General features: G+C 46.7%; 1 protein-coding gene across 4 annotated transcripts in view; it reads right to left on the reverse strand.

Annotated features, from left to right (window-relative positions):
- Window positions 1-529: 529 nt before the first annotated feature.
- LOC134073802 (far upstream element-binding protein 2-like) overlaps window positions 530-21534 on the reverse strand; it is a 22048-nt gene continuing 1043 nt past the window's right edge. The window contains exons 2-18 of one of the 4 annotated variants that reach the window (XM_062530376.1): window positions 20803-20905; window positions 19448-19525; window positions 18796-18832; window positions 17333-17397; window positions 16663-16792; window positions 14973-15002; window positions 12635-12824; window positions 11273-11371; window positions 10795-10893; window positions 9496-9598; window positions 8692-8813; window positions 6745-7062; window positions 6473-6582; window positions 5899-5987; window positions 2736-2939; window positions 1393-1562; window positions 530-672 (exon numbers count right to left, since the gene is read on the reverse strand). In XM_062530376.1, coding sequence (XP_062386360.1) covers window positions 664-672; window positions 1393-1562; window positions 2736-2939; window positions 5899-5987; window positions 6473-6582; window positions 6745-7062; window positions 8692-8813; window positions 9496-9598; window positions 10795-10893; window positions 11273-11371; window positions 12635-12824; window positions 14973-15002; window positions 16663-16792; window positions 17333-17397; window positions 18796-18832; window positions 19448-19525; window positions 20803-20905 — 1956 coding nt within the window. In that variant the 3' untranslated portion in view covers window positions 530-663. Of the gene's footprint in view, window positions 673-1392; window positions 1563-2735; window positions 2940-5898; window positions 5988-6472; window positions 6583-6744; window positions 7063-8658; window positions 8814-9495; window positions 9599-10794; window positions 10894-11272; window positions 11372-12634; window positions 12825-14972; window positions 15003-16662; window positions 16793-17332; window positions 17398-18795; window positions 18833-19447; window positions 19526-20802; window positions 20906-21534 lie in introns of all 4 variants that reach the window. The other 3 variants (XM_062530373.1, XM_062530377.1, XM_062530375.1) reach the window with 3 other exon arrangements.

A 21534-nucleotide genomic window follows, 5' to 3' on the forward strand; every position in this document is an offset into this window, starting at 1 on the left:
AAGAAGGAAACGGGAATAATTACAACAGCCAGAAGGGGCGTGAGGGCGAGGGTTGTTGATTTCCAGAAAGTTCAGTTAGAGGGGGGAGGGGAAGGAGTTAGCCAGTGATGCAGAATTCCAGAAGGTTCTAGCATAGAATGTTATGGCCAGGCCAGGGGAGTTCTAGAATAGGATGGTTACGGTGACCTCCAGAATACTCTAGGGCTGGACTGAGGAGGGCTGGTGATCAGCGATGCAGATTTTTTTTTTTTTTTTTTTTTTTTTTTTTTTTTTTTCCTTTTTCCAGAAAGTTCCCTTTTTGAAGCGATGGCATATTTTGATCAAGACCACAACCCCCAAAGTTCTTTCACCCCAGAGAAAGAGAGACTAAAAGGAAAATCAAATGCAAAACAAACAAAAAAAAAATGATTTTGCTGTCTTTTACAGTTCTCACATTAGTTAGGGTGGTTGGAGTTTGAGGGTCTGTTAAAAAAAAAAAAAAAAAAAAGGACAATGTGAAGGAGGATTTTCTTTCTTTCCCTCAGACATAAAAGGAGTAAAGCAAAACTAAACTGCTTGGCTCCAGGTTCTGGGCAGGGGGGTGGAGATGCTGGAGAGAGAAGGGCAGAGTCCGAGGGGAGGAGGAGGAGGGTGGTGACGTTCGCCGAACAGAGAGACGGGGCTTCACTGCGCCTGCAGAAGAAGAGGGGAGAGGAAGGTGAGGAAATTGTGTTGAGTGATGCTTTCTTAAGCAAAAGATCGACCATAGTCTGTTTTAACGATGGGAAGTTTCTTAAACTGTGTGGAGCATTCAATTGGAAATACATTTTGCATTATTTGACTAACAATGCATTTTTTTTTTTATTTTAGTGTGCAACATGTCAGAGTATTCTGTAGTCTTTGAGATATAGATTTAGTAACACCAGGATTTAAACCAAAGTTATTTAGTCTACTATGTCGACGTGTTGTCCCAGCTCTATTCCAAACCAGAGGTCGTTTGGGTGTAGCCAGTGTCTTTAAGGGTGTGTGTGTGCGCATGTGGTGCGCGTGTGGTGCGCGTGTGTACCTGCTGTCCCTGCAGCCAGTGTCTTTAAGGGTGTGCGTGCGCATGTGGTGCGCATGTGGTGTGCGTGTGGTGTGCGTGTGGTGCGCATGTGGTGTGCGTGTAGTGCGCATGTGGTGTGCGTGTGGTGCGCATGTGGTGTGCGTGTGGTGCGCGTGTGGTGTGCATGTGGTGTGCGTGTGGTGTGCGTGTGGTGCGCATGTGGTGCGCGTGTTGTGCGCATGTGGTGTGCGTGTGGTGCGCGTGTGGTGTGCATGTGGTGCGCGTGTGGTGTGCGTGTGGTGTGCGTGTGGTGTGCGTGTGGTGTGCGTGTGGTGTGCGTGTGGTGCGCATGTGGTGTGCGTGTGTACCTGCTGTCCCTGCTGCGGGGCGGCCGGTTGGCTCTGTCCAGTCTGTCCGTAGTAGGCGGCCTGCTGCCTGTAGTACTCGGCCCAGGCGGCGCTGTAGTCCTGCTGCCCAGCTGCTGCTGAAGCTGCTGGAGCCGCCGCCGCCGCAGGAGCTGCTGGAGTTCCTGCCTGAGCTGGAGGGGGAGAGATGGAGGGAGAGGGAGAAAGAAAGAAAGAAAGAGATTGAGATGGAGGGGGAGAGAGAGGGAGAGAAAAAGAAAGAAAGAAAGAAAGAAAGAAAGAAAGGAGGGGGTAGAGAGAGGTGGCATTAATAAGAGTTGTTTTCATTCAGGTTTCGAAGGGCAGTTTTATCTGCACGTTCGGAGAAATGAACAGACAGATGTTCAATAGAGGTGTAAAATCCTACATGACTATTCGACACAATATTGAACATTCAGAATTCCCCATGATACGATTTGATCGACAAAAACGGAATTAATTAGCCTTTTTTTTTTTTTTTTAAAGGTTATTTTTTGGGCTTTTTATGCCTTTAATTGGACAGGACAGTAGAGAGAATGACAGGAAGCGAGTGGGAGAGAGAGCTGGGGTGGGATCCGGAAAGGACCACGGGGCGGGAATCGAACCCGGGTCGCCGGCGTGCGGTGCAGGTGCCCCAGCCAGTTGCGCCACGGCTGGGGCCAATTAGCCTTTTATTGATAATACAGAAACTGTATTCTATTCACATAATGTGTACGTTACACTATAGCAATTGTGCTCAATGCACTGCAAATACAACAGTTACTGTATCTGCAGTTACAGTTAAATAGTCAAATAAAGTGCAATCAGATAAATTGTAATAAAAGCTAAATGAATCTGTCTAATGCTTACTGTGCAGGTTTGGTAGTGAGCGGATGCTGAAAATAGACAGACGAACAGGCGGCAAAATAAATATCGATCGATCGATGCCATCGATTATCGTGCAGACGCATCAAATCGGCTGAATAATCGATGCACCGATACGAATCTATTCATATTCACGCCCCTAATCTTCAGCTAAAGAAGGGTGAAAGGAGGGAGGTAAAAAAACCGACAGAGCTTGCATTGGCAGCAATGTTTTAGAGAGACGAACAGAAGATCATCTCTCTAAGGACAAAGGCAACAGGACATGCGCACACACACACACACACACACACACACACACACACGTGTCCTTACCCATCTTCTTGTAGTACTCCTCCCAGGCCTTCACACACACACACACACACACACACGTGTCCTTACCCATCTTCTTGTAGTACTCCTCCCAGGCCTTCACACACACACACACACACACACACACACACACACACACACACACGCGTCCTTACCCATCTTCTTGTAGTACTCCTCCCAGGCCTTGGTGTAGTCGGGCTGCCCGCCGGCCGCCTGGGCCTGCTGGTTCTGATCCGCAGGGGGCTGAGCAGCTGCCGGGGCGGCTGGGTTCTGACCCGGCATGGCGCCACCTTGTGGCTGCTGGTAGTACTGCGCATAGTAGGCAGCCCAGGCTGCACTGTGGTCTGCTGCTGCTTTACCTTAGGGGCAGAGAGGAAGGAAGTAATAATGAAAAAATAATAATAATAATAGATAAACAGTAGGGATGCAACGGTACAGTTTTGCCACGGTTCGGTTTGTATCACGGTTTTTGGGCCACGGTAACGGTTCGGTTTCAATATATCAATATTATCTTGGCTCTAGCATACAGGAGGCTATATTTGCCTTTTCTATTTCAAATCAACAATGTGCTTCTACTTACACTTGCAGAGAAAATATTAAATGCATAGCCTGACACAGATGAAGCAGAATCACAAAAATGTATTAAAAGAAAAGAACACCATCATTGCCTTCTGTCATAAACAGGCAATGTTATCCATAGTGCAGTGCAGCATAAAGTAATGTGTAGTTATTTATTTAATAAACTCACTGTTCTTCACACATTTAAAGAAAATACTTAACTGTTATACACCCTCAAAAAAGTAGTGAACAATTCTGAAAATCTTCTCAAAATAATTGGTGAGGTAGTATTATGTGTAGTTTCAAATGGATATTTGATTTGGGAGTGCCTGCCCTGTCCTCTTTTATGAACGTAAAAAATGTAAACATAGACAAAAGTGCAGTGCAGCATTACAAATATTAGAACAATGAAATGAACATTATTGCAACCTGTTGTCAGGGGGGGGCAATATTCCGAGAAGAAAGTGGCAAATTTGTCTCCTGTCGTGTGTGTGTGTGTGTGTGTGTGTGTGTGTGTGTGTGTGTGCGTGTGTGTGCGAGAGAGTTGTGTGATTGACGAGTGGACGAGCGATTGACTGATTTAGCAGTGAGTTTATTGTTTTTCGAGTGGACACCTCCCGCTGCCCGTAGCCTAGCATGTACAACGTCAGGAAAATAAATGACCCGAGTTTGGAATGACATGTCAGCCTCCCCATCTCCTATAACCTCCTCCCATCCCTACAATATTTTCCAGTAAACTATCAAAAAGAGAATACACTCAGCTGTGTCGGCGTCACGCTTTCTTAGGCTACTCTAGCGAGCAATCAACGCAGGGCAGAAACCACCGGTTACACTGTTACACACAGACTTTATAATGTGGCAAATTTTCGACCTTCTAAAGTGGCAAATTTGCGTCTTTACAAAGTATATATACGTGGCCCTAATACGCCGTCGTATTCGTTATGTCTTTGGGAATTATAGGAATATTGTTGTCGAAAGGCTGCAGCAATGGATGGTTGGGTTTTCGGTGGCAAACTAACTCTCCGTGCTGCTCCACTTAAGGTTACAGCCGGGTGATGAAGGCGCAAGTGGGCCGACATGTTGGATGTGTTACCTTTATTAGGTGATCGTTGTGAAGCAGTGCTTGCAATGCACACTGTGCTTTTTTTACTGACGGTCTTTTTGCCTTGTTCGTGGGCTACTTCAAATGTCGCCATGATCATGCAGCCGCCGGTAAAGTTTGTTTCTTCTCACATGACTCCTTCATTTGCATTTCAACGCGCTTATTGGCTCTTGGGAAATTCAGTAAAATTCTGATTGGTTGTTGCAAGGTTGACGAGAGGCAAGCTGAACAGTCAGAGAAAACGCATCCCCCGGGTCCTAAGCACTCCTTTCTATCGCTCCCAGGCTACGCGCGCGCAATAACCTTGTATTAAATAAAAAGTTTAATGTCGCGTATACCGAAATATTGCGGTTTAGGTGAGTCTATTGAACCGAACAGGCCAAACCGAACGGTTCAATAAATTATTGAAAACCGTTGCATCCCTAATAAACAGTCAATAAATAACAAGCAGAGGGGAAATGGCCAGGGATCAAATGACCGATGTAATGTTCTGATGGACATCGATGACAAGCTGGCTGAGAAACCCATTCTGTCTACAGGGCAAGACCAGGTAGGCTAGTTTATGGGGCTGGATGACCACTTGCTCGCCTTATGTTGTCGCTTGCTTTGCACAGCAAGCACTACGCATACAGCAAGACTGACCACTGTCAGGGTTAGTGATTGGTGGCGGTGGGGGAATAAATTCTGTTCAGTATTGCGATATTTTATCGCTATTAATAATATCGATACAGCAGCTAAACATATCACCATTTCATTATAGAATTAAATGATCTATTGTACTTGAGTTTACTCTGGTAACATTAAATGCATATTACGCCCACAAGGTGGCGATTGTTGTGGTATTTTGTTGTGTTCTAAGGCCTTTGAATAATATGGGAGACGTGAATAGCAACATATTGCAGAATTGAATAGCAATACTTGTTGTATCGCATTATCGAATAGCAATACTTAAGAATCGCAATATCGTATCATGGCCCAAATATCGCAGTAGTATCGAAGTCACATTTTTGCCAATTCCCGCCCCTACTAGGGTTGTGCATACAAATAATTTACCATACTCTAATAACAGCATTATTCCGTTTTTCACATTGCAAACAGTGCTATTTTAAGGTGGATAGCATCTTGTCTTTCCACAGACAGTGTGGTTCACCTTTGGTTGCTAAAGACTCGTTGCTAGGACCGTCCTTCATTAGACTGAATTCAGGTCTCCCTTTTAATTGCGGTTTCTTTGCATTTTGTAGGCCATGTTCTGTTTATCCAATGTGTTTCAGAGCAAAGAAAACAGGGAAATGTCTCAGACTCTTGCTGTCACAAGTAACAGTGGATCTAATTAACAGTGACCTGGTAGCAGCACTTCTACCGTTAGGCATGACTTGTGGCCCTTCAGTATTTGATTAACATGCTACTGTGGATCTGGGAACTGACAGTGACCCATGAATAGCCGGTAAGGAGCAAGTCTGCATGTATGGAAGAGAACACAGTTCCAAAGTGCAGCAGTTACTGCTGCATGATAAATCAATTGCAGTTCTCTCACAGACCAACAGAGGGCAGCAGACCACAAGTCAACAGGCAGCATGTTAGATACGTCATCAGCATTATGCTGATCTGCACATGTTTTTTATTATCTATTATTATTATTTGTGTGCGTGTTGACTCACTGGGGTCGTGCGGGGCAGGTGGCTGCCAGGGCTGGTAGGTGTTGCCCCATCCTTGAGGAGCATACTGGGGACCTCCAGGGGGGCCTCCACTAGAGAGAGAGAGAGAGAGAGAGAGAGAGAGAGAGAGAGAGAGAGAGAGAGAGAGAGAGAGAGAGAGAGAGAGAGAGAGAGAGAGAGAGAGAGAGAGAGAGAGAGAGAGAGAGAGAGAGAGAAAGAAAGAGAGAGAGAGAGGGAGAGAGGGAGAGAGAGAGAGAGAGAGAGAGAGAGAAAGAGAGAGAGAGAGGGAGAGAGGGAGAGAGAGGGAGGGAGAGGGAGAGAGAGAGAGAGAGAGAGAGCACAAGTTAACAATGTTTGCTTAAGTAATGTTTACATCAGTGCCTAGACACGGACGGAAACTATGTAGACTCATGTAACATAATACTTCCCAATTAGTATACTTCAACACCACTACTGATCAAAGAAAAGTGTAGAATTGTCTGAAACCAAAGCTGGCAGCTCAACAGCTCAAAACGTTTGTGTGTGTGTGGGGAGGGGGTTGAAGAGTATGTGTGTGTGCTGAAGTGTGTGTACTTACTGTGGGGGTCCACCAGGTGGGCCTGGGTTGTATGGGTTTGGGTTGTAGGGGCCCATTGGCCCAGCGGGGCCTGGACCACCAGGACCAGGTCCAACAGGACACAGAGGACCCTGTCAGGAACAGAACCACAGGAGAGAGACTGAACTAGACCACTCAGGAGACAACAGGAACCACATTAAACCACATCATCTCCCTCTTCCCATCTGATCTGTCCATCATTCACTATAGGACCTCCTTCCCACTATAGGCCCATCCATCCCACCCGTCCTCACCTCGATCTTGTCCTCGATGAGCTGCTTGGCGTGGTCGATCTGCTGCGGTGAGCCGCGGATGACGAACAGCTTGAAGTTGGGGTCGCCGTTGGGTGGCGGCTGGCGCGAGATCTCCACGAAGGCGCCCGTCTGCTGGTTGATGGCCTTCACGTTCTCGCCGCCGCGCCCGATGACGAGGCCGCACTTGTGCGCCGGGATGGAGAAGGTCATCTCGCCGCCGCCAGCACCGGGGGGGCCACCCCAGCCGCCGGGGGGACCGCCGCGCCCCCGTCCTCGACCACCAGGGGGCATACCGGTGCCTGGAGGACCGGGAGGGCCCTGCGGTAGGAAAGAGGGTTAAAAGGTCAAATGCTGCAACAACGTAATGGAGACACAACACAACCTCCTCACAAAACACACACACACACACGATACACATAAAGGATTGCAAGCATCACACACCCAATTGACTAGTTGCACGATAGGCGCTCCTTTACCTTGTTTATTTCCTAATTACATCCAGAATTAACCTGACAGGTACATTCATTTTAAACACAGAAACTGAAAATGCAGTTGACTTGGAAGTCATGGAATTTATGGAAACACCGCCTCCCAGAGTGTTGAGCAGCTAAACGCCATTTCACTACACTACACTTCACTCACGTTTCTAGAGGTGCTTCTCAACATGCCTCCTTGATCCTCGATGATCGATCCTCAAGGGATGTTCCCACTGATCTATAACTAACACTGGATAGACTATCCCATTGTTTTTGTCCCATCATTCTTTATGTAGATCAGTGAGGATCGAGGCCCGAGGAGCGAGGGAGGACGTATAAAAGCCCAAATGAGAGGCACCCTATGTGTGTGACAAATCCTTGTATCCTGACATACACTCTTAAGCTTCATTTCATGCTTCTGCGTCGACTGAGCAGTGGCCATGAACTGTTCAGTTCTGCGTCTGCCGTGTTGAAACAGGAATGTTTGCCATTTTCTTGCTTAGATGAGACAGTATAATACACTAACCTAGTTATTGGAACCAGGAAATAAGTCTGAGGTTATGTGCGAGGTGTTTGCTTGTGAACGTAGCCAACTGTCTGAAAATCTTCCCACAAAGTACTGCTTGCTGGCGATGTATTGATTTCAAAATGAAACACTGTCTGATTGGGACACCGTCGATTCGACACAGAAGCAGAAATCAGCCTTAAATCTGTTTTCTGCCTATATCTGGGGCGGTGGTAGCGTAATGGTGAAGGACCTCGGCTCGCCTCGTGCTAGCCTCGTGCGCCCTTGACACTTGCTCCGGGGACAATGTAGTCCCTCGTCACAGAATTGACTGGGTGACTTTGGATGAGAAGCGTCTGCCAGAATGTCTTTATACAACAGTTAGGTCCGGTCGAACGATTTAGCAATATCTGATTGGACGAGACGCGTTCGGTCAGTGGTGATATTAACCGATATCACCACTGGTGACTTCACAGCTAATCATCACTCCGCCACGGTTGATTCTTCGCTTTGATTTAACCAGAGACGGCATTCCGCGTTCTTTGACTTAGCAGTTGCATAGCAACCACACGCTTTCTGAGCTAGGCTTACTTCGCATAGCGGAGGAACTGGGCTAAATAAAACAATGGCAAATAATAAATTATCCTTCCTAAAAATGCACTTGGGTATCTTTTTTTTGTTGGAGTGTTGTATAAAAGCATTATCGCACTCGTGGTCGTGGTGTTGTTGGCCAATAGCGCCTTCGGCTTCGTGCCTACGGCGAACCACAGCCGTGGCGATATTGGCCAACAACACCACTCCCACTCGTGCGATAATGCTTAAACAAGTAAGTGTAAAAAGGTGAGGCGCACACGGACATTCTCTTACCCCGCCTCCCTCCTCGTGTCTACATGTAAGTGTAAAAAGGTGAGACGCACACGGACATTCTCTTACCCAGTCTCCCTCCTCACTCCCACCCTCTCTTACCCCGCCTCCCTCCTCGCGGGCGCGGATGCTCTGCAGCAGGTCGTTGATGATGCTGGCGGCGTGCTCGCAGCGGTCGGGGGGACCCATGATGTGGGCGATCTTATCGGGACCGCTGCTGTCGTCTGCAGGGGGGGGGGGGGGAGGAGGAGGGGGAGATGGAAGGAAATTAGATAAATATTTTCAGTTAAAGCAATGTTTCCCTTTTCTCTAGCAATACATAAATAAATTGATTGACTATAGACCATTCCAATAGAGTTCCAATATCAGTGTCAAGGTTTCCATTTTAACATTTCATGTTATCTTCTAATGCAGCAGTAGTAGTTTTGGGGACAAAATAGAAAGCATTGTTTTTGTGCTTCTTGTTGATCTAATCGGGACCGCTGCTGTCGTCAGCGTGGGAGGGGGCAATACATAAATAAATTGATTGACTATGGACCGTTTCAAGAGAGTTCCACTATTAGCGGCATGCTGTTGCGGCAAGGTTTACGTTTTAACATTATGTTACCGTTTATTCAGTTTTCAGTTAAAGCAATGTTTCCCTTTTCTCTAGCAATACATAAATAAATTGATTGACTATGGACCGTTTCATGAGAGTTCCACTATCAGCGTCATAGCTGTTGCCGCCAGGCTTACATTCTAACATTATGTTACTGTTTATTCATGTTATCTTAGAATAGAAATAGAATGTTCAAGTTAGCTGTTTTTGTTTTTCTTGTTGAAAGGGTCTAAGGGAATTAAGACAACCAATTATGCCGCAAACTTAATAATGCTAAGGTTAAATACCACAGTACTGAGCCGTCTTACCTGGCTTAAACTGTATCCTGACTCCAGCGTCATTCTGAATCTTCTTGATCATTTCACCGCTTCGGCCAATCACGACACCCACTGAGTGACGCGGAACTGGAATCTGTCCAATCAGGGCAGAGCATTGAGTCAACCACTTTTCCACGCCGCCATTTCTATGGCAGTTCTAAACGACGACAATAACACCACCGAGGCACACAAAAGTAAGATTACCTGAATGTAACAAAGAAACTACTGTGGCTACACACAAACCTGAATGATGTTACTTCTGTTGACGTTCCACGTAAACAAACAAAACACTACTTTCCAATGCATGCCACTAAATCAAGTTCTCACTGCCCCAAACCCATATGTGCATGCTCACTAACCCCCAACCCCTCCGCTAAACATCTTGTTGGCGTTTGGCTGAAATATGTTTTGGTATTCAGCCTGTGCCCTTGTTTGACGTTTTACAGCCCCTGCCTGTGTTGTCTCCGGGGACCAAATTTTTTCACAATGTATTCAGGGAGCAGGCAGCAAGCTGATCAAAGGCTGATGGCTATGATTTGAGACAAAAATGAAATTGCTCTAAAAACCATGCAAGATCTCATAGTGCACCTTTAAAGGCCCAGAGTCTCATACTGGTGAAAGGCATCACTTGTAAGACTGCTTGTTTAATGAGTGGTCATTTGTGAACTGAAGTAGGCGAATTACAGTGCCCTCCAAAAGTATTGGAACACATGCTTAAGTTGACCATATAAAATCTTTTGGAAATTGATCTTAATGCCTTAAATGAAAAAATGAGGAAATATTCAACCTTTAAGGACATCAATTTTCTTTGTGAATCAATAATATGTTGTAATGTAAATTGATAAATGTTTTTCCTGTAATAAGTATTGGAACGCCCATGTTAAATTCCCATAGGGCAGGCAGATTTTTATTTTTTAAGGCCAGTTATTTCATGGATCCAGGACACTATGCACCCTAATAAAAGTCCCCTTGGCCTTTGGAATTAAAATAACCCCACATCCATCACAACCCTTCATCATACCAAGAGGTTGGCATGGTTTTGTTTCAGTTATTAGCTGTTAGCTAATTAGCTGGTTTCATTCTCATTGAGCTCAATGCAATTCAAACCAGCTAATTAGCTAACAGCCAAGGCATTAAGATCAATTTCCAAAAGATGATTTTATAGTGTCAAGTTTAGCATGTGTTCCAATACTTTTGGAGGGCACTGTATCTTCTTGATCATGGGCTAAGCGATTGACACACACAGAGGGAGATATTTCACATTTCTCAGGACTCCGGGTTCCCCCTCACCTCCAGCCCTCCTCCCATGCGGGAACCGTACTCGCCGCGGTTCTCAAAGCCGGGGTTGTCCCTCTCCCTCAGGATCTCCTGCACCATCTCACGCGCTTGCTGCAGAGGAGGACATTTAAAACACTCACAAAACTAATACTTGGTGCAGAGAAGGACATTTAAAACACACACACAACCAATACTTGCTGCAGAGAAGGACATTCAGAGCACACTCACACAACTAATATTTGCTATATATTTAGCCTTGGGTTGCAAAAAATTTGCTATATGAATAAAAAGTGACTTAATTTAACCGGCAAATGATTACATGCACATGTACTCAGGACACATAAACAGGAGTTGGGGACACTTCTGCTAAAGTAAAGGTTAAAGGTTGGAGTGGGCCTTGTGGTGTAGGACTCAAAGGTGAGGGGTGATTGGGGATAGGGCTGTACCTGCACTTTGTAGGGGTGAGGGGTGATTGGGGATAGGGCTGTACCTGCACTTTGTAGGGGTCTCCGATGATGCGCAGGGGCTTGTCCATGTTGGGACCCTGGGAAGCATCCTGGATCAGAATCATCTTCACACCGGCACGCTCCTACAACACACACGCACAGACACAAAGCATAACACTTATTTACACACATTGATCTTTTTATCCAAAGTGACTTATAGATATGTTAAGTTAATGTAGTTATTGATCCAACACGGAGTCAAGGGCAACATGGTGGAAGCTGGAACTTGAACCCACAGCTTTTCAGACCACAGACCCGCTTAGTCACTACGCTACCACCACTATTCGCTCTCTCCCATACACACACAAACGCAACGGTTTGATGGTCTATGTTACTCACTCTACCCCTCCACACACACACACACACAGTTGTGTCATGGTCTCTGTTACCCTCTACCCCACACACAGCTGCAGCTGTTTGATGGTTTTGTTACTCTTCAACACACACACACACACACCTGCAGCTGTTTGATGGTCTCTATGTTACTCTCTACCACACACACACACACCTGCAGCCATCTGATGGTCTCTCCTCCCTTGCCTCTTACTCTCCCACACACACACTTGTTGCTTTGTTACTCTAACAAACACACAATCAACTACAAGTGGTCTCTATTAAAAGGTGTGTTCTTGTATTGTTTGGTGAAAAAATTGACAAAGGCTTCCGAGCCGAAACATCCGTATTTAATAAATGTTGGCATCAGGACAAGTGTGCGTGCGGTCTCCCAGGGGGTCAGGACTTGACCGATTAGCTTCGCAGATTAGCAAGGCACTATCTCGTCGCCATTTTCCAGAAATACATCATGTCCGGAGCCGTTTCTTCTCATGCTGATTGGTGGCTGTTCCACTCTCAGCTCATGCATGAGCTTAGTGTGGGCACGAGCTCTCTTTCTGTACCTTATATCGATCAGTAACCTGGCACTTAATTGGCTAAGTAAAAAAGCACCGGAAACAAGCCCCTTGAAACGCCATGTTGAAGCCTGAAAAAATCGTTCAATTTTGGCAGTTTTCACTAGCGGGACTTGTTCACTTTCTCCAGTTCTTATAATACCTCCATGCGGTCTCCTCTATCCTCTTCTGTTAGAGTAACAAAACCATCACACACACACACACACCCCTGCAGCTGTTTGATGGTCTCTCCTCCCTCACTCTCTCTCACACACACACACCCCTGCAGCTGTTTGATGGTCTCTCCTCCCTCCCTCTCTCTCACACACACACACACACACACACACACACACACCTGCAGCTGTTTGATGGTCTCTCCTCCCCAACACACACACACACACACACACACACCTGCAGCTGCTTGATGGTCTCTCCTCCCCAACACACACACACACACACCTGCAGCTGCTTGATGGTCTCTCCTCCCTTGCCGATGATGAGTCCAGCCTTGCCGGCGGGGATGATCATCTCCTGCATGTGGCCGCCCTGCCCGCCCTGGCCGCCGCCTTGGCCGCCGTTCTCGTGGAACGCCGTGGGAGGGGTGCCACGCCCCCGCGACACGATCTCGTCCAATAGCATCTTCGCTTTCCTGCAGACAGGGGTGAGAGAAAGGAAGAAAGAAACGGACGTCCCAAGATGAAAATTCAGCAATCCAGAGAGCCGAGGCTCAACATCCCAACTCGCTCCATGCTGTGTGTATTGGATATAGAAAAATAAATAAATAAATAAATAAAAATCACTAGGGATGGCTCGATGCTCGATACCGACATGGGGGAACGAGCCGATACTGGGCATATGTACTCACGGAAACTCAGCACCCACCGATAGCACTTATATTACACTGTTTCCCCTACATCATAGTGGCGTAGCTGCTGCAATGCTTTCGCATAGCCTACTTGCAACTTGTATTTCAGTCTTACACGTCAAAAATATACGACTAAGCTAGATTCATGTATCGGCATTGAATCTATGCAGCCAATATCCTCGCACAAACGAGTCTCCATTTAAACTATAGCTCACCTAAACTAGGCACGTCATGGCATTCACTTAGTTGAGCAGTTGCTGATGTGCCTGAACCTGTGTAGCTTTGCCCTTGACTAGTTGGGGGATATGCAGCCTACAAAACTAACTCTAGAGTTTGTCACAGTAGACAAATCTAATTTGCATAGAGCTTTCTATATTTCTAAGAAATATTACCCTTTCCTGCCTCTGCTCCAGATTGTAACATTAGTCAGACCATGAACAGTTTGTTATATTCATTGTTTATGGTCATCAGTGCCAGTGTGGAGACTTATTTTGGCAATTGTTGTGGAAAAGTGTTGATTTCAGCCCTTCAGTTATATTTTAGTGTGGTCAGTGGTTGTACACGCCCATAACATTGCGCTACATTCAGCGATCACTGCTAGCTGCTCATTCAAGTTTCTCTAGATAGCCCAGGCTCCGAAAACTGGAAAAACAAGAGTGTTTTTGTGTGTGTGTGTGTGTGTGTGTGTGTGTGTGTGTCTGTTGCTGCCCAAACAAAACCCTGCGTGGGATCTCTGGGAATGCTGAAGAGAGGGGTGAGCTATCTATCTGGCATATTTGGTCTGGTATCTATCTGAAACTTGATTGGACAAAAGCATCTGCTAATAAATACAAACAAACACAAACACACGACTTCCTGTGCAACTGCTGACTGCACCTTTGAGGTAAAATATCTACGTAGTGTTGCTTTAAGCCTGAGCTGAGAAGGGATATGTGCAAAATAACTAGTGCTACTTTATGCCTTTAATTTACTATACTTTTACTTTAAGCCTGGTGCCCACAGGCAGTGTAGCTTTAAGCCTGATATTTTCTGTATCGTGTAGCTTTAAGCCTGGTACATAGTGTAGCTATAGGCCTGATATTTTAAGCCTGGTACACAGTGTAGCTTTAAGCCTGCTCTATAGTTTAAGCCTGAAGTTTAAGTTTAAGCTCTCTAGTTTAAGCCTGGTGCACAGTGTAGCTTTAAGCCTGCTCTATAGTTTAAGCCTGACGTTTAAGTTTAAGCTCTACAGTTTAAGCCTGGTGCACAGTGTAGCTTTAAGCCTGATAGTTTAAGCCTGCTCTATAGTTTAAGCCTGATAGTTTAAGCCTGCTCTTTAGTTTAAGCCTGGTACACAGTGTAGCTTTAAGCCTGATAGTTTAAGCCTGCTCTTTAGTTTAAGCCTGGTACACAGTGTAGCTTTAAGCCTGCTCTATAGTTTAAGCCTGAAGTTCAAGTTTAAGCTCTATAGTTTAAGCCTGGTACACAGTGTAGCTTTAAGCCTGCTCTATACTTTAAGCCTGAAGTTTAAGTTTAAGCTCTATAGTTTACGCCTGGTACACAGTGTTGCTTTAAGCCTGCTCTGTAGTTTACACAGTGTAGCTTTAAGCCTGCTCTGTAGTTTACACAGTGTAGCTTTAAGCCTGATAGTTTAAGCCTGCTCTCTAGTTTAAGCCTGAAGTTTAAGTTTAAGCTCTCTAGTTTAAGCCTGGTGCACAGTGTAGCTTTAAGCCTGCTCTATAGTTTAAGCCTGAAGTTTAAGTTTAAGCTCTACAGTTTAAGCCTGGTACACAGTGTAGCTTTAAGACTGATAGTTTAAGCCTGCAGTTTAAGCCTGGTACACAGTGTAGCTTTAAGCCTGCTCTGTAGTTTACACAGTGTAGCTTTAAGCCTGCTCTGTAGTTTACACAGTGTAGCTTGAAGCCTGGGCTTAGAGGGGTAAAGTGCACTAACTTCTCCACGTGCTCCAGGACCATGGGAGGCCTGCTCACAGTGGAGGAGTGTCAACCAGAAGGAAACAAAAGAGCACAACATTACTAGGCTTACACTGCAGGGCACAACATTACTAGGCTTACACTGCAGGGCACCACACACACACACACACACACACACTTACTTACACTGCAGGGTACCACACACACACACTTACTTACACTGCAGGGTACCACACACACACACACACACTTACTTACACTGCAGGGCACCACACACACACACACTACAGGGCACCACACACACATACAAACACACACTTACACTGCAGGGCACCATACACACACTTACACTGCATGGCACCACACACACACACTACAGGGCACCACACACACATACAAACACACACTTACTTACACTGCAGGGCACCATACACACACTTACACTGCATGGCACCACACACACACACACACACACACACACACACACACACACACACTTACTTACACTGCAGGGCACCACACACACACACACACACACACACACACATACAAACACACACTTACTTACACTGCAGGGCACCATACACACACTTACACTGCAGGGCACCATACACACACACACACACTTACTTACACTGCATGACACCATATACACACACACACTTACTGAATGCACTGGGAAGAGTAGGATTAAAAGAGTGTGTGTGCATGTGTGTTTGTGTGTCCACTTACTGTGTGTGGATTAGAGCGTACACACACGTGTGTGTGTGTGTGTGTGTGTACATGCCACTTAATACACACTTACTGCGCACCGACTGGAGTGTACATAAACATGTGTGTGTGTGTGACATGCGTCTATGGGTGTGTAAGCAAGTTAGTGGATCTCAACCTACTGAATCTTGAATTTCCCCTTGGGGATCAATAAAGTATCTATCTATCTATCTATCTCGAATCCGTTGAGATGCATGCCTTGAAAGGCTTGCGTGAAAACACCATCTGTGCGTGTGTGTGCGTGCGTGTGTGTGCGCATGTTACTGATTCACTCAGGAGATGTGTGGTTCGTCAGGTAGGTGTGTGTCAGATACACTTGAGATGTCTGATGACTAACAAGTATCTGTGTGTGTCTGTCTGTGTGTGCATACACTCTGGTGATAGACGTGTGTGTCTGTCTGTGTGCACACACCCTGGTGATAGACGTGTGTGTGTGCATACACTCTGGTGATAGACGTGTGTGTCTGTGTGGCAATGGAGACCCCATGATGGCTCTGTGTGGGTGTGTGTGTGTGTGTGTGGGAGAGACTCACGGGATACCCGATGATGGCTGTGTGTGTGTGAGAGACTCACAGGATACCCGATGATGGCTGTGTGTGTGTGTGTGTGTGTGTGTGTGTGTGTGTGTGTGTGTGTGAGTGACTCACTGGATACACTCTGGCGACCCAGTGATGGCTGTGTGTGTGTGTGTGTGTGTGAGAGAGAGACTCACTGGATACCCAATGATGGCTGTGTGTGTGTGTGTGTGTGTGTGTGTGAGAGAGAGAGAGAGAGACTCACTGGATACCCGATGATGGCTGTGTGTGTGTGTGTGTGTGTGTGTGTGTGAGAGGGAGACACTCACTGGATACCCGATGATGGCTCTCTCTCTGTGTGTGTGTGCGTGTGTGTGTGTGTGTGTGTGTGTGTGTGTATGAGAAAGAGAGAGAGACACTCACTGGATGCACTCTGGCGACCCGGTGATGGAGACGCTGCGGTCGGGCATGCCGCCGCTGTCGGGGGCGATCTGGACCTTGCAGCCCGAATCCTGCTGGATCTTGTTGATCTGCTCCCCTCCTCGACCAATGACTGCACAGAACAGAAACGCAACGACCAATCAGATCACTGCATCAGGAACAGCGATGACTACCCAGGCTGGAGGGAAGCCCAAGTGAAGAGAGGGTGGGTGTGTGTGTGTGTGTGTGATTGTGTGTTACTGACAGTGATGGCATTTATTTGGTCTGATATGAAAATTACTGTCAACTTCCACAGCGACCTTTAACTTTCTATATTTACTTTGCAGTACTCTTTACTAAAATGTATTTCAAGTTTTTCAGTAAAAAGGAGTGTGTGAATGTGTGTGCAGGTCAGTGAATGTGTAGCCAACCAGCTTAGGGTGTGTGCTTGCATAGTGTGTGTGTGCTTGCATAGTTAGTGAGTGAGTGCATAAGTGTGAGTGTGCATGCCTGCGTGTGTGTGTGCATGAGTGTGTGCAGGACTGCCAGACGGAGAGTGTCTGTGTGTGTGTGTGTGTTGGATGGAGGGTACTCGCTCAACAGTCTCCCACCATTCAGTCAGTGTGTGCATGTGCACGTGTGTGTGTGTGTGTGTGTGTGTGTGGCTACTCACTCAGCCCCACCATTCCGTCAGGCACTTTGTAATCCTCTGTCATCTGTGAGGGACGAGCAACATTGCTGTTGGGGGAGGGGCAAGAGGGAGGAAACAGGATGTTAGTTATTTAGCCATCGCTTTATTCTCATTGGCTTCTCTCATATTGACATCGTTTATTGTTTATGTTGCTATTCTCTTTAGTCGACACTGTAGTCTGATCAACTGCTACATTTAATTGAAAAAAAAGAAGAATTTACTGAGCGCTCGTGTCGGTCGTCGGTAAACTCCTGTTGTGTAAGGTGCTCTTGAAGTAAAAGTTTTAAAGGTATACTATGCAGGATTGGCGATTTCATCGCCGGTTTCGCTTTTCATTTTCGCTCGTTTTATGCTTGCATATTTCTCTGCAGAGCTTCCCCTACAGCTTTAGCGTGTATATTTGACAAAACTCCTTAATCGGTCAGTCTGCCGTGCCTTTTCATGAGACTTTACATGACACTTCCTAGAGTAGAGCATGGGTGCGTGCCCGGTGTCTCCTGGGCTATGTCCAGAAGTCAAGCGTGCACGCTGGGCAGTGTGCATTTTACGGAAGTTACGTCAGAATAGACTGTCCGAAAGTCAAGCGCTCTCACTAGTTGGGTACTTCGTTTGGCGTGATTTCCAAGCGTGCATCGATGCATCTTTTTTGGCCTCAGATATCCCATAATCCATTGCGCGGCGCAGGTCAAGCTCCACATGTCATGCAAATCGTCAACACACCCCCCTCCCCGAGTCAGGTGACGCCAACTAGTTAGTGCTGTCCAAATGTAGGTAGGGACGCATACTGAGGAGCGAGCCAACTAAGACGCTACTGGGAAGAGGGTACTATCCAGCGTGCACGCTTGACTTCTGGACATAACCCTGAAGTTGCAAGCGTGGTTATACCGCTACAGACCACTAGAGCGGCCAAAAAAAACACCGCTCGACTGGTAATGACTCATTTAACCATATATAACAGTATGGAACGAATTGATTTACTGAAAAACGTTGCATAGTATACCTTTAAGTCAAAAAAATGTAGTGGCCACTGGGCCTTCTCCAGGGACTCTTACACTGAGCCAAGTTCCTTTAGAAGGCCCAGTGGCCACTACATTTTTTGCTAAATTTACGTAGCAAGTATGGGCTATGAATTAGCTCATGATAACAATGTGTTCAAGAGCAACTGGGAAGTGGGAAATGTCCTAGTTTTAGTTGAGTGGCAACGTCAGTTAAGACTATAAACCAGCTCTGAGCCTCATGCTCATGTGCAACTGGGAAGTGGGAAATGTCCTAGTTTTAGTTTTGAGTGGCAGCGTCAGTTAGACTATAAACCAGGTCTAAGCCTCGTGCACCAGTCACCGCCTGGAGAGGCTTGTGTGGTGTGGGGCGGGTGCGGGCCGGATGCGGGCCGGATGTGGCTGTGGTGCGGGTGAGTGAGTGTGCAGGAGCGGAAATGAAAGACCTACCTCTGCTGGGACAGGGCAGCCAGCTGCGCACCCATGGCTACAGGACCAGGGAGGAAATAACAGAGATGTCAACAACACACACATTACGCATCAGCAACACACACATTATGTGTCAGCAACACACACACACACACACACACACAGCATCAGCAACAAATACACGCATACATAATGTCACAGCAACAAACACACATTATGATGTGATCGATATCAATTAATAATTCAACTAGATACAAGAAAGATGGAACTGCAGGATCCTTTCCAAATTATCCCTTGTGTGCATTTCACACACTACAGGGAAAAGTATTGACAATGAGTGTGTGGCAACAGAACAGAACAGCGTATGTGTGTGTATGCAAGAAGGAGAGAAGGAATGAGTGTTTGTGTGTGCGTAAGAGGGGGAAAAGGAGAGTGTGTGTGCGTCTGAGTGTGAGTGTAAGAGGGAGAGAAGGAGTGAGTGCGTAAAAGGGGGGGAGTGAGTGTGTGCAAAGGAGTGAGTGAGTGTGCGTAAGAGGGGGAGAAGGAGTGAGTGTGAGATAGTGAGAGTATGAGAGAGTGTGAGTGATAGAGAGAGTGTGTGTGTGTGTGTGTGTGTGTGTGTGTGTGTGTGACAGTGTGTGTGTGTGAGTGTGCGTGCTCCATGTGTCCATACATGCTTGTGCGGCCCATTCGGGGATGGCGCCGGAGTCTCTGTCGCTCTGGGTGGCCATCTTCTTACTCTCTGGCTCGTCTGAGGAGGAGACAACACTGAAGATGAGCCATCACCACTTTACACACACACACACACACCTGTCTGAAACTAAGAATGAGCATCATCACCACTCCACTCACACACACACGCATCACCATCACTTCACACACACACTAAGCTGCCCAAAACTAAGGATGAGCATCACCATCACGGTTTTGCACACACACACACACACACACACGGCTGGAACTGCACAGAACAGCCACCATGACTCATGTCAACAGCAGTGACGCCAGAGTTAACGGACGTTTCCTGTGCACACACACACTCACGCCAGGCTGCATGCTCCATGTCAACAGTGATAATGAGGTGAGTAGAGCAGGCTACATGCTCCATGTCAACAGTGATAATGAGGTGTGTCAACACAACAGAAACAGCTCATTAACTCAAGTTAGTTAATTAATTTAGTTCATAATTACTAGTCATTATATGAACTCTACCGGCAGCATTTCCGCTGGCAACAATTCATTTTTTTTTTTTTTTTTAATAAATGGCAATCCATCACTATTGGACTGTCGTCACGATCAATTCAACCAAATCCAATCAGTGATCTTTATCCAACCCCCCGATGCCCTGGCGAGAGGACCGGCAGGTCGGGCACATCACGGGTCTCTTGGGCACGGCCGGCAGGGCGGCGGAGAGCTCTGCCAACGGACAGCAGGCTGGCAGGAAGGGGGACCGCATGCCCGTCTTATGGGCGCAGGCAATCAGCCCAGGGCAGCCATCTGTGGTCGCGTGGGGTAGGGTGCAGGTAGTGCGAGTCAGGACGAACTGCTGTCCAATGAAAGTGTGTGTGTGTGTGTGTGTGCGTGCGTGTGTGTGTGTGTGTGTGCGTGTGTGCGCAGTACGAGTCAGAACTAACTGCTGTCCAATGAAAACATACGTGTGTGTGTGTGTGTGGGTTGGGTGTGTGCAGTACGTAGTGTATGGGGTAAGGAGAGTCAGGACTAACTGCTGTCCAATGAAAACATACTTTGAGTGTGTGTGCACAGTTCATCATGAGTAGATGAGGGGGACAGTGTGAGAGACTTGCCTCATTAAGTGTGCAGCTTTCCATTTGAAATGGTTGCCGCTGTGCATCTGCTCCGTGTGCAGTGTGTGTACTTTCACTTTCTCTATGTGTGTGTGACTGTGGTGAGTGTGTGTTGACGCACGGTGTGTGTGTGCGTGCACCTGCGTCTTCAAGAGAGCGTTTCTAGGCAGCGAAGGGGTAGCTCTCAGCTCCTCCATTGTTTGGGGTGTGTGTGTGTTTGTACCTGCGTCTTCAAGAGAACGTTTCTGGGCGGCGAAGGGGTAGCTCTCAGCTCCTCCGTTGTTTGTCATCGGGGGTCCAGCATCTCCTCCGATTTTGGCTGCAATCTGGAGACAAGGCAAAGCAATGCGATCACCATACTAAGCTCAATCTTTTAGATAGTCTGGGGAGTCTGCACTTTATTTCTACTGCACAAGATCAATGGGCATCGTTCAAGTGACTGAACGCTTTTGGATAGTCTTTCAACCAGTCAGACGAACGATCCGGGTGCACCTTTTGGATAAGATAGTTTTGGAAGATGTGGACAGGAAGCAGGAGAGATAGCAGGTTTCCAGCCTGGGCTGCAGGGTGAAACCCAAATCGCCGGCTGATCAGGCAGGGGTTTACCCAGTCTACAGCAAAGCATGAACACAGAACTCACTCTCACCATGGGGTTTCAGACTTTCAGCGGTTACTCACGCTTTACAAAAGACGTAACACTGAAATGGATTTCAATGTGGCGGCAAGAATTCATCAATTACTTCAGGTCAGGCAAGGCGAGGAGACAACGTAAGCCTTGCTGAACCAGTCAGCTATCGTTTACAATTTGGAGCAGTGAGTGTTACACAACAAGACGGGTCTTCACTTGGGTTTTTTAAAGAGGAGGCTGAACTTGACAAGACTTGAGGCCGCTCTGCTTTCCTCTCAAGCTAACGTTAACGGGTAGGCGGCCAAACAGTTTTGTTTGAACCTGAAA

Source organism: Sardina pilchardus, unplaced genomic scaffold (assembly GCF_963854185.1).
Source record: "Sardina pilchardus unplaced genomic scaffold, fSarPil1.1 HAP1_SCAFFOLD_142, whole genome shotgun sequence".
In the NCBI taxonomy this organism is placed as follows: Eukaryota; Metazoa; Chordata; class Actinopteri; order Clupeiformes; family Clupeidae; genus Sardina; species Sardina pilchardus.